Source organism: Andrena cerasifolii, chromosome 10, assembly GCF_050908995.1.
Source record: "Andrena cerasifolii isolate SP2316 chromosome 10, iyAndCera1_principal, whole genome shotgun sequence".
NCBI classification, from domain to species: domain Eukaryota; kingdom Metazoa; phylum Arthropoda; class Insecta; order Hymenoptera; family Andrenidae; genus Andrena; species Andrena cerasifolii.
This window is the reverse complement of record NC_135127.1, coordinates 8,975,942-8,988,713: the sequence shown is the minus strand read 5'-3', so window position 1 is coordinate 8,988,713 and position 12,772 is coordinate 8,975,942. Positions and strand designations below refer to the sequence as shown.

At 48.9% G+C, this 12,772-nt stretch overlaps 1 protein-coding gene across 4 annotated transcripts in view; it reads left to right on the top strand.

Moving 5' to 3' along the window:
• Positions 1-12,772, top strand: part of LOC143373676 (uncharacterized) — a 53,152-nt gene that overhangs the window by 38,416 nt on the left and 1,964 nt on the right. For 2 of the 4 annotated variants that reach the window (XM_076821135.1, XM_076821136.1), the window contains exons 2-8: positions 3,229-3,318; positions 7,600-8,897; positions 9,099-9,364; positions 10,039-10,312; positions 10,987-11,438; positions 11,549-11,846; positions 12,039-12,164. In XM_076821135.1, the coding sequence (XP_076677250.1) occupies positions 3,237-3,318; positions 7,600-8,897; positions 9,099-9,364; positions 10,039-10,312; positions 10,987-11,438; positions 11,549-11,846; positions 12,039-12,164 (2,796 nt within the window). In that variant the 5' untranslated portion in view covers positions 3,229-3,236. The remainder of the gene's footprint in view (positions 1-3,228; positions 3,319-7,599; positions 8,898-9,098; positions 9,365-10,038; positions 10,313-10,986; positions 11,439-11,548; positions 11,847-12,038; positions 12,165-12,772) is intronic. The other 2 variants (XM_076821138.1, XM_076821137.1) reach the window with 1 other exon arrangement.

The following is a 12,772-nucleotide window of genomic DNA, read 5'->3' as shown; positions in this document are numbered from 1 at the left end:
ATGGAAGGTTGCGATTGGGGGGTGGTGAGCGAGGTTCGACTATCCTTTCGTTGCGGGAATCAGAAGTTTCAAATCTGGAGAAACTTTTTGGTGCTTCGTTTGAAAAGGGAGCTTGGTATTCGTTAGATCCTTCAAACGCGCCACCCGCGACCGCACAAGTGCGTCACTGAAATACGTAGGGGAAGCCTTGGGCATCTAAGGGGACTAGGCAGTCGAGAAATCGATTTTTTATTGCATTTTCCGAAAGTACTATCTTTTCTGAATACAATGCCGCTTGGTTTATAGTGAAATTTGCAAAATTGCAGATTTGGCAGCTAAAAACGTCAAGCGGCAAAAAAGTATAGCGTCGCCTTTGCCCAGAAACTTTAAATGCGTTTTTCTAGATTATTTTTTTCTCGAATATTTTTTCCTGATTGCGAGCGAATTGAGGTTCAAATCGACTTGGAAAAAATTACAGGATGTGTAGAACACGTGTCACTTCGGCGCAAACCTCTGATATGGTCCCTAAAAATTCGAGACTTTCATAAAAAAAATTAAGAAGTCACCGGATTTTGGTAGCACGCAAACAATGATGGTACGCTACCAAAATCCGGTGACTTCTTAATTTTTTTTATGAAAATCTCGAATTTTTACAGACCATATCAGAGGTTTGCTGAGTAGTGTCACTTGACTTCACTGTCAAATTAGAATTGTTTAAGTTGATTTTAAAGATTTTGTTATGAAAATTTTCAGTTTTTTTTGCCGCAATGATCGCCAAGTTTCGGGGCGAATCGGATACTTCTCACTTTTTGGTTTTCTGTTTGCAGAAGAAAGATCTTTAAATTTGATTTTATTTTCTGTTATTAATCTTAAAGCCGAAGGTATACTGGTCACGAATACATAATAAAAAATTAGTACTTTAATGTCTGACTAGTATTTTGTTACCGTCAAACACAGAGTGATCCGATTCGCCCCGTTCTACCCTAGCTTGATAGCGAAGATACCACGATGTCAGTTGCTACCCGCCTTTCCCCTAATTCAATGACCGGCAGGTGCAGCGCGTCGACATCAGAAAAACGTGGATGGAACCACCTCGTCGACGAGTTCTGGTTTCGCATACCGGGTCATGGAGCAGACGTTCGGGCTTTCTCGGTCGGTTTTTCGGGCAATTTGTCTCGCTGGCACCGATTCCCCGGCCGAGGGAATCCTCGGGCCTTTCGCCTGCGGTTTTTGTTGGAGCCAACCGGTGGTTATCGGGCCTCGTATTTCAACGACGAAGGACAGGAGAGAGTGGACGGTCGTTCGCGGATGCAACCGGGCAGAATCGATATCCTCTCCTCTCCGGCTGATAAAAATATCATCGGCTTGACAGGGGAAACCGTGGAAATCGATACCTCCAGCCCTTTCATCCCCCTTCCGCGAACCAGTTCCCAAACGAAAAGCGCAAACAGCATCCTTCGGCATTCAATTAGAATCTCTCAATAGCGCACGCTCGTTTGCCGGAATGCTCGAGCAATCTCCATGGAAATGAGCAGCCGTTCGAGATAGAACGTTGCGCGATATCTGACGGTTTTACTGACAATTTCTTTTATTTGCATAATAGCCACTGATGACCCGTCGTAAAGGCGATGCGCGGCGTTTACACCAGCGCGCCTCCTTTCTCCTCCATCTCCTCGCTTTTCGTCTCTCTGTTCCATCCGACGTGGCCGTCCATGCCTGCTGCTCCTTTTCTCGCCCATCGACGTTTCCAATAGAAAGTCGGCGATTTTTCACCGGCAACCCCTTCGGGCGGTCGGACGTATGCTTAATGTTTGGCATTTATCACGTCCCCGGGATAAAAGCGTTTAACAGCGTGATTGTTTCAGAGCTGCTACTCCGTTCCTCGCCGTTACACGCGCGATCCTCCACATAAAGTCAACCGCTTTCCAACAAGCTGCGCTTTCTCGGTTTCCCTCGCCTCGACCCTATCGATCCTTTCCTAGAAGATGCCAATCACAGAGAGATGCCCCCGAAGTTAGAGACGGTAACGAGCCTGCTGGTTTCCATCGGTTTCGCGCTAGGAACCAGTCGCTCGCCGTGGTAAGAACGTCCCCGCGGAAAGTAAGAGTGCCAAGGACCGCGTCGCGGATCCTCAGCCGCGGGGACAGATCCAGCAGCCCCGACATCCTGCTCCGATACCGCGGCAGAGCTCGCCGTACGGAAAAAGGCAAACGAGAGATGTAGGTCGTAACACCGAGATCGACTTATAAAGAGGCTCGGACCGTGCAATAAGTCAACTGCATTCAGGTCTCGTTCCCCCTGTCTACGCTCAGGCCGCAGAACATCCGTCTTCCTTCGACGGTCCGCCGAAAGGCGGCCTGTTGTTTCGTAAGCGGAGGGAAATCGGCTCCCAGGAATACCTCGCATTCCTCGAATCACTTCGCGGATAACCCTGATACCTTTCCGTACCAATTAAACTGTTACTCGAACTCGATGACTCCTCTTCGTCGGATCCACTTTCCTGCAAGAGTCTCACTGAAGAAATCTTCAGTCGATCTTAAATCCTCAACCCGCTCCGCCCTTAAGAAACACGAAATCCCTTCACGAGGGCGTCGGGAAGCCCGGTCTGGAGGCGGTCTCGGTTCGCTTCTACCGTCGAGAGGGAAAATGTGACCTCTGGTTCGTACTTTGGCGCGCCTCCAAGGCACGCGTGGAACGCGCGGCGTCAGGCATGCTTATTAGTAACAGAGGCGCGAGGAAAGCCGTGCGAGCGTATGCGCACCGGGTGCATCAGAAATCGGCGGGTGCCAGTCGCGGCGCGGAAACGGCAATAACGCGAGCCCTACAGGTGTAACTGCTCGGCGAATAACTGGACGTACACGTGCCTCCGCTGATGGGACTGCAGGGGTTTCAGCGGCTGGCGAGCCGGCAATTTCCATGCTTCCATGGCTCCGCCGTGGTTCTCGGTGGATTAACCGTGGACGGTGCGCGCGATTGCGGTGTCGATGCACGACGGCCGGCGAGAATTATATCGTCTGCCCGCGACAGGTCGTATACAACGAGGAATTGCTATTCCATGGCTTTTCCGAGATCACGCTTAATGGGTGTTAAAAAGTCGGCTGGTTTTCTCCGAGTCGATGCTCCTTTGAATCGCAAAGATGCGCTGCAGTTTCGTTCAGCGAGGATGGTGGTTTTTCTGTTAAGTTTAGGGCCGGAGGTCTGTGGTAGAGACTCGGAGGTTGCGCTAAGTGGTGTGTTTTCTGATTTCAGGGATCAGGATGCGGTGGATCGGTTACGTGGCCACAATTCTCTGGTGGTCGGGCATCGCCAGGTCCCTCAGCACGCTAAATCGAGGTCACAGTCAGTAATAATCCTTTTGGTGGTTTGAACGCGAGCATTTCAGTAGCCGGGGCGCTTCTCTCCCCCTCACTGCTTGCTCATTAACTCTGCTTCCCTCCTCCACCTTTCGCGGATGCTGCGCGGCAGCTTTCGGTAGCTTTCTCTCCGAACGATGGACGTGTATTGTATGTATTTCGTAAGGGGTTATTCTCGTCTAGAAGGCCTAGTTTTTGCCGTTCTTCAGGGGCGATGCACAAAAAACTACACAGTTTTCACCGATGAGTTTTCAATTTTTTTCATTTTTGTTTGAATTAATTACTTAGTAACAAATATTCTACGATATACTTTGGTCCTTCCTCTTAAATATGTAGTAAGCGAAAACTTGAGAAAATGCATTCAAAATGAATGAAAAAATGTTATTTCGACGAAGGCGAAATGTATCAACTTACCCCTCTGCGGGGCAACTTGATACTGCTTAATGAAGAATAAATTTGAAAAGCTTGTGAAAAAAACTTCGCCTTGATTCTGCTACCGGCTAGAATTATATGTTTTCTGAAGGTGTACGAAAAAGATGGACCAGATTGGCCCACTAGAAGTTGAAGAAAAACACTGTTTTCAGAAAAACCCACATCTCCATTAATTATTATTATATATGTCTGAAATTTTTTTCACAACTTACTGAAATGTTAGTAAATACGTGTGGATAATGCTTATCGGTAAAAATTGCGTAATTGTTTTGTGGATCGTCCCTAAAGAGAATAGAGGATCTCGTTCCTCTAGACGAGAAATTAAGGGGGTACACCCGTTTGTACGCTCTTTTGTGGATTTTTTTACAAGTCAACGGCTAGATGAAACTTTTCCGTTTTTACATTATGTTTACATAGTATTATGAACTACTTAAAAAAAAAGTTTCAGTTAAAAAACTATTGTCCTTCGGAAGTTATGGATACGTATCCAAACCTCTCTCGATTTTACACGGCTACACGGTGGCCCTGAAAAAAGCTGTATGTCGTGTCTGAAACCCAAAACAGTAAATTTTGTTTATAAAATATGTTAATAGCTATCGATCTGCGGCGCCGATGTTGAAAATTTTGGAAAATAAGGAAATGGTGAAACCAAAGGGTAAAGCTAAATTTTCCTAAAAGAAATGTCCACGGTTTTTCTTTATAAATACTAAACGGGGAATCGTGATAAAAAAAGGCGCCGTAGATCGATGTGGAATCTTATTCCGATGTCAATCTTCCGAATTTTTACATCGGACTTGATTTATAATATTTCTAAAACATCAATTTATGAAAGCATATAAAAAAATCCGATTTTTGACACTTTCAAACGGTGATGCCCCTTAAATTCACGCGAGAAAGAGGGGAATGGGTTATGTTAATCAACCCCGACGCAACAAGTAGCTAAACTACCTCTCTGTTATATTAATATACCTCGGACCTTGCTTATTTATCCGCCATTTATGCATTATTAGACCTAAAATACTGCACGTCGGAGAGGTTCGGTGTATCCAGTACAGTAGGTCGTCTAATCATCGAATAATCGACGATAATGCTATCGGCCGAGCTTCCCGTTACTCGATCGTAAAAGAACGATCGAATTATTCGTAATCGAGCGGCTGTTTCGTGCAACGATTATGTACCGCCTCGGATAACTGTTACCCCAAGCGTTTCACGGTGTTCTCCAATAATCATTCGTCTGGCTCGAGTAAAAAGCAGCCAGTTCTCGATTGCAACTCCGTGCGCGGCCCTTCGCGGAACGTTTTCCCTCAGCTCCCTTTCTCCCGCGTTTCTCCTTTCCTCGTCGGTCGCCCGGCTGCCTCTTTGAATATCTGTAACGCCTAATTGGACCCGAGGAACTCGGTCAAGGTGCGTGTCGGACGTGCGCCAGGCGTGGGAAAAGAAAAGCGAACGAAGGGGGCGACTTTCTTCCCGATTCGAGGAAGCACGCGGAAGGAACGCCGCTGGAAAACGCGCTCCCTCTTCTCCCCGCGATTCCCCGGAGCAATTTATTTCCCGTTTACGGTACTAACTGGCCGCTGCTCCTGATACTAATCGCGCTCGGCAACTTATGTCTCGCTTGGGCTACTAATTACGCTGGCAATGGGAGGGTAATGAATATTAACATATTTAGTCCTGCATCTCATTCAATTCCCCATAATAAATGTACTACGCGATTATTTAGTAGCTGCTGAGAATTCCAGTAATTCGTCGATGGAAGCAAAGTAGTTCCCCAAGGGGTGCGCTTGCGGGACGCAGCAGGATCAACGCGGTACCTAAAGGAGACGTTATTTGCACCCTCCCCGTTCGCATCGCCAGCGCCAAAGCCGCCGTCCACCTCCCACGATTGTTCCCTCGAAGACGAACGAACGTTAGACGCGATAAAGTTTTTCTTTAATTAACGCAGCCCGCGCTCGCAACGCGATACAAGCATATTTCTAACGGAGAAAGCGAGACCGTGAAGGTACACACCGCAGTAATTCACGTTGCCGTGCTCTTACGCTGACTCGGTTAACGACCTGGCCCAGGTTCCACGTACTCCTTCGCCGCGACGATTAAGTTTCCTTTTTTCCTTCCTACCGTGCACTCTTTTTTCTTCTTCTTCTTCTTCTTTTTTCTCTCATTTTTCCCTCGTTTCTCGCTGCCTCCAGCCGCCCCTCAATCGGGTACACTTTCACCGAGCGCCTCCGGTAAAGAGATTCCATCTTCGAACGCTAATGACGTCCCAATTAACGTGGCCAGCCCCGGACCATTGTGCGATCCATTAATCAGAGTGCTGGACGAAAATCAACGGCCGGGCGGAGCTATCGACCCACTGTTTAACGCGAGAAACGATTTTCCCTCGCACGTGTCGCGGCCTCGCCGGACTCCCGGGACGGTTTCGTTAATTACTGAGAGAATTACGTTGCAACCCTTAAACGGTGGCTTATCACGCACCCCTTAGCCACGATGTGGGTCAACTTTGGAAGCGTCCAGAGCTCGCGTCGACTCTCTGCTTGGGCGAAACAGTGAAGGGCGCAGGAGTCGCGTGTATGGGGTATAAGAAAAGTCATGGTCGAGGTAAACCATGGGCTAGGTAAATCCAGAATGAGCGATTGCTTAGAACACTCCGCTGTAAAATTTGTGGCGGCATTCAAGTTCAACGTTAGAGTCTCTTGCTTCCGTGCGTTCTATTTGCGATAGGGGCGGAAACTCGTTAAGGGTGCTAGGCAGTCGTTCCTGTCAAAAACGAGGCATTTCTCTTTCAATTTATCAGAAAGAAACAAATTGAAACTGGGGCTTGTTCTTTGGCACGAAGTTTATTAACATCGTAAGCTTTAAAAAATTTGTTTGTTTAGTGAAAAATATGTTTCCCCACCCTAGCTTTCATTAACTGCAATCTAGTTCCGGTCCGAAACTACACATTTCGCGAACATGCTCGAATTTGATTTGAATCGATTGGAACCTCCGTTTTTGAGTTATCACTGCAAAACAAAAGAAACATTTTTAAAAAGCCTCTTTAGTGACCCATCTGTAGTGTCATATTTTTGACGCAGCAAACATCTTTTTTATAGCTTTCTATCTTAATAAACTTCGTGCCAAAGAACAAGTCTCAGTTTCAATTTGTTTCTTCGTAATTAATTGAAACAGAAATGCTTCCTTTTAAACAGGAACAACTGGCTAAGTAGATACCATCCAAATTGCAATAATCAGTGAAAAATTCTTCCCCGATCATTAGCAAATCCTCCATCGATCCGGATGCCGACATTCGCCCGTGAAAGCCTAGACCGTTAGAATTTTTACACCCTGCGCGTATCGTTTCGCGTTGGAGATCGTTACGAGCGTCGTTAAGGATCGATTCTAATCTGGTCGTAAATGCTCCCATTAGTCGGTTGGCTTAATTGTATGTTTACTGGCCTACTTCGTCGATATTCTTGAGCTAGCGACGCATGAAGAGCCGGCTCGCGAGCGAATAAAAGCAAGAGCGCGAATCAATCACCTCGAGTCGCCGATGAACCGTTCGCTGGATCGTTTGTTGGGACGGGGTATCGTTCGATTCACTGGTCGTTAACATTCGACCCTTAATTCGATCGGGGAACGGTTTGATGGGTCAATAAGCGTCTCCTGAAGTAGCTTTTACACCCTCGTCAGCTTCACAGAACCCACCTCCCCTGAAATCCTTACGGACCTACTGCTCGATTGAGATTCAGTCGTTCAAGGCTTCCCGCTGTCGCGATCCTTTGCGACACTTGGAAGCTAAGCGCTTCCACCCCCATGCTTCGAACTCGATCCGTGAACGGCCACTGTCCTCTGCGCGCAGGTTACAAGATCACCCCGAAGCCCTGCCGGGTCCCCGGGCCGGATTCGAAGGAGGGCACGTGCATGTTCGTGTGGGAGTGCATCAAGTCTGAGGGGACGCACGTGGGCGTGTGCGTGGACACGTTCATGTTCGGCAGCTGTTGCGTGCACAACTCTACTACGAACGCGATCGCCGCGTCCCATCAGCAGCACGCGTCGTCCTCGTCGGAGCCGCTGAGGCCGACCCTGGCCGAGGCCCTGGGCAGCGAGGCGACCAGGCCTACGCTCACCTCCCTCTCCAGCTTCCTCGTCACGGACTCGAGCACCGCGAGGCCGACTCACCACCGTCCATCCGAAACGCTGGAGTCTTCCGGAGGGTCCAGCAGACCGCACAAACCGCTGCACGCCGGTTCCGCTAGGCCACTGCAGAAGAGGCCGCACGCGAAACCCACGTTCGATCACAAGGACAGGATCCAGACCTCTGTGCAGCCGAACTCGTCGAGCTTCTGGGAGAAGGGCTCCCAGGGCACGAAGAGACCTAGCCCCGGTAGCTGGGAGAAAGGTACGCAGAGCACTAAGAGACCGGGCTCCGTCGATCTCTGGGAGAAGGGCACGCAGAGCACGAAGAGACCGAGTACCACCGATCTCTGGGTGAAGGGTAGTCACAGCACCAAGAGACCAGTCACCACTGATCTCTGGATCAAGGGTACACATAGCACTAAGAGACCAGGCTCTTCCACCGATCTCTGGACAAAGAATCCTCCCAGCACCAAGAGGCCAAGCACCTCCGACGCCTCGGAGAAGAACTCACCGAGCACGAAGAGGCCAGGTTCCATCGAGCTTTGGGAGAAGCATCCCCAGAGCACCAAGAGACCGGCTTCCACGGATCTCTGGGAGAAGGGCTCTCAGAATACGAGGACACCAGGCCTCCATAGCACCAAGAGACCCGCTACCACGGAGCCCGCGTGGAGCGGCCAGAATACGAAGAGACCTGGCCACCACGAAGCACAGATCCCTCAACAGAAGACTAGGCCCGACGATAGCCAGCACACGGCTGTTAAGGAGAAGGAGACGGTTCATAGCGACAGCCAGAACCACCACCAGGGGTTCAAGGATAAGGTGGACACTGGCCATAACACGTTGGGGATAAGACTGCCCGGAAAGGAGCATGCGTCCGGCGAGGATGAGGGAATCAGGCCCAGCAGGCCGAGCAACCAAAGACCGTTCGAGTCGAGGCCCGACGAGGGGAAAACCGAGGACGCTGATCTTAGTGTGCAGGAGTCGGTGCATCGACCTAGCGTTAATTCGGTGGACGAAAATGTAAGGAGGCTTTTGTAGCTGATTTTGGGCGTAGAGAGCTTTAGAATTATCGTGATAAGTGGGGCATTGCTGTAATAGTCGGGGATCAGATCATCTCAGATCCTCCGGGGAGGGTTGCTTGTCGAGTCTCTCGTGTTCGAGTAGCGCGTAGAAATTCCTTGACATGGAGATTTAGAGGTGTTCGGTCTCGTTTCTCGCCAGGAAACCGCCAAGGAGCCTCACTCCAACTTGAACTTCATTCACACCGAGCGCCCGCAGTGGGCGACCAAGCCAGTCTCGCCGAAACCCACCACGGACTTCTCGAAACCGTACTTCTCGGTCAAGACGACCACTTACCGACCGACCTCCGTCAACGACCAGGCAGACTCTAGGCCGAATTACGTCTCGAAGCCCAGCAGCTCGAGCACGACCACGAAGACCTCCACAACTTCCATGCCGAGCCACTACGGCGGCCAGTCCACCCCCAGGTATTCGACTATGTCCTTGCGTTCCACTTACCGCCTGATATCACGTGTGTTCTATCACTGAAATCGCAGAATCGCGATCTAGTCAGGGCTGAAAGCAGAATTTAGATAGCTAACGACTTAAGGGGAGAAGCCCGTATAAACGGATTATTTTTTAATCAATTTTTAGGAATTTTTTGCTAAGACACCGATACGCTAATCCTTTCGAAACTTTAAGGGTACTTTTTTAAACCTTATTACAAGTAAAACAAATTTTGATAACAGTAAAATTATAATAAATACAAAAGAAATAAAGCAATATCTGAAATAGTTTTTTTTCCAGATGCAAAACGACGCAAGTTGTAGCGTCTCTGATATTTATGTAAAACAGACCAATAATTTTTTTTGATTTTATGCGCCAATTGTAAAAATATGAACCACAAATGGTGTAAAAAATAGCATATTTTAAAAATGCTGGAACTTCACACAATTATTATATGTAATATTATAAGAAAAAAAATATTTTCTGCAAGTTTAAAGAAGCCTCCTTATATCCCAACAGGGTTTAATGCAATATTAACAATAGTTTATTAAAAAAAAATCCTAAATTCCGAGGGCTGTTACACGAGAATCCCCCGTTAAAGAAAAGGGGGAAGAAGGCTGTCTAGCGACAGCTTCAAACTTTTCTTTCATTCTAGCGCAGCCGGATCTGTGCCACAGACCACTCACTGGCAAGTCACCACAGAGCCAGCGTTCGTCACGAAGCAGAGGCCGTCGTCGTCCACGAAGCCGATAGCTTCCCTGGAAACCGCTAAACCTTCGAGCTCCAGCTCCCATTTCTGGTCGGAGAACAGCTGGACACCGCCCAGGCCGTCCTTGAAACCGCACTGGACGGACAACCCGAGCCTCCTGCAGAACGGCCCCGAAGGATTTCCCTCGCGACCGAGTTTCAAACCAACGGAACCGCAAGAAGTACGTAGAAGGTCTTCCTTGATCGACGTTAACGATCTGGCCTAGCGACCAGAATAATTCCGTAATCGCAAATAGTCGGGGAGTAAGATTCAACGGAACCAGCGCTTCAAGTATCTCCTGCATTTCTATGCTTCCGTTGACAATGCGCGAAACACTGGAGCATTCGAATACTCGGCTTGACGAAACGAGGAATCCGTGATTCGCGAACGCCCTGCACGCGCCGTTGACCGTAATAGCAAAAAAAAAAAACTGCGTCCCCCCTCGAGCCGATGAAACGCTCCGGCAAGTATCTGATCGAAGGATCGGCGCTCCTCCGTGGAACAGCTTTATCGCGTTACATCCTCGATCGGGGAGCCCGCGCGGCCGCGGTGTTATTAGATTCTATCTATCGCGCGAAGGCGCGGGGTGGGGAGGGAAAAAAAAGAAACGCGCCGGCTTCGAAAGAAGACCCCGGCTGCTTTTTGCCACGGTTACTGTTAATCGCGACAAAGAAGAAGACCGACGGGGCCTCGGCTCGATTACACAGTCCATTGAGCAGCGTATTACAAAGTGGAGAAAAACCGTGGAGCGATTTAGAAGATTAACGAACGTGGCCCCCTAGGAAACAGCTCGCTGGAATAGCCGCGTCGGGATCGATCGATCGACGGCGTTCTCATGCGTCCCCGTTTTCGCAGAGCACGGAGTTCCACAAGCCTGTTGGCTCGGCGCACTACATAACCACGTCCCACTTCGAGACGTCCGCAAGGCCGAGACCGACGAAGAAGACCACGACGTCCACCACGACCACTACCACCAGCACTACCACGACCACGACTACCACTACAACCACCACCACCACGCCGAAGCCGGACACCACCGTGTCCAGCACCGAGGCTACCCAGAAGACGGGCTCCGTGCCGACGGTGTCAGCGGCGGCCGAGAGCAAAGGCATGCAGTGCGGCGTGCCGCCGCTGTTCCCGCGGCCGGAGACCAGGATCGTCGGCGGCAAGGACGCGCCGTTCGGTCGATGGCCTTGGCAGGTGTCGGTGAGGCGCACCTCGTTCTTCGGCTTCTCCAGCACCCACCGTTGCGGCGGGGCGGTGCTGAACGAGAACTGGATCGCCACGGCGGGACACTGCGTGGACGAGTGAGTAGAGCTCCGCGAGTAGCATTGCAGAGGCACTTAGCAATCGCGCGCAGTTTCGCGCGACCAGAGATCGTGGCTACAACCGGGGTGTTCCTTTGCTCGTGTTCCAGCCTGCTGACTTCGCAGATCCGGATCCGCGTCGGCGAGTACGACTTCTCGTCCGTCCAGGAACGGCTGCCTTACGTGGAGCGGGGCGTCGCGAAGAAGGTGGTCCACCCTAAGTATAATTTCTTCACCTACGAGTACGATCTGGCGCTGGTCAGGCTGGAGAGCTCGCTGACGTTCGCGCCGCACATCTCGCCGATTTGCTTGCCGGCCACGGATGATCTGCTGATCGGCGAAAACGCCACCGTCACCGGCTGGGGCAGGCTCAGCGAGGGTGGCACTCTGCCCTCGGTGCTGCAGGAGGTAAATCTTATGGCGAACCTGTGTTGCCAGTATTTCTTAGCGACTTTCAGGGTAACTGCCTTTCTACCACTAATCTTCTAAGACCTGGGGCTTGCTTCGTGGGCATTTTAAATCCCAGAAGCATCCCCTAAGGACAGACACATGCCGCACGAGTACTTAGGGTTGAAAACTCAGATATTTAATCCCTCGCAGGTTTCCGTGCCTATAGTGAGTAACGATAGATGTAAGTCAATGTTCCTGAAGGCTGGTAGACACGAATTCATACCAGACATATTCCTGTGTGCTGGGTACGAGACTGGCGGTCAAGATTCCTGCCAGGTACGTCTACGAATCGACTCTGCCTTATCTTCATACCATTCAGCATCGCCTGGTTTTAGGGTTGCCAACCGAACTATGATATACAGTATTGTACTATATTTTTGTCTAGCGTACTATATACTGTGATTTAGAATTTCGAACGTAATGAATTTTTAAAACTTAAAAGTAAATGTTATCGGCGCACCGGTTCGGTCTATTTTTTAATTAAAACATAACATTTACTTTTAAGTTTTAAAAATTCTATAACATTTACTTTTAAGTTTTACAAATTCTATAACATTTACTTTTAAGTTTTAAAAATTCTACAACATTTACTTTTAAGTTTTAAAAATTCTATAACATTTACTTTTAAGTTTTAAAAAGTACTATATACTGTTAGACAAGATGTAGTACGTGAAAATACTATATTTCCGATACATGGATAAAATTGTACAATTTTCACTTATTTTTTTTATTCTACGGCAACATCGAAACTTTAATGATTAATCTAATTTATCATTATGTTCATTAATATGGAGCGGGGGGAAGAGAGAAACAAAACCACTCTATCTCTCATAAAAAATGAGCCCCTGATACGTATACCTTATCACATTCGGCCGTAAAGTACT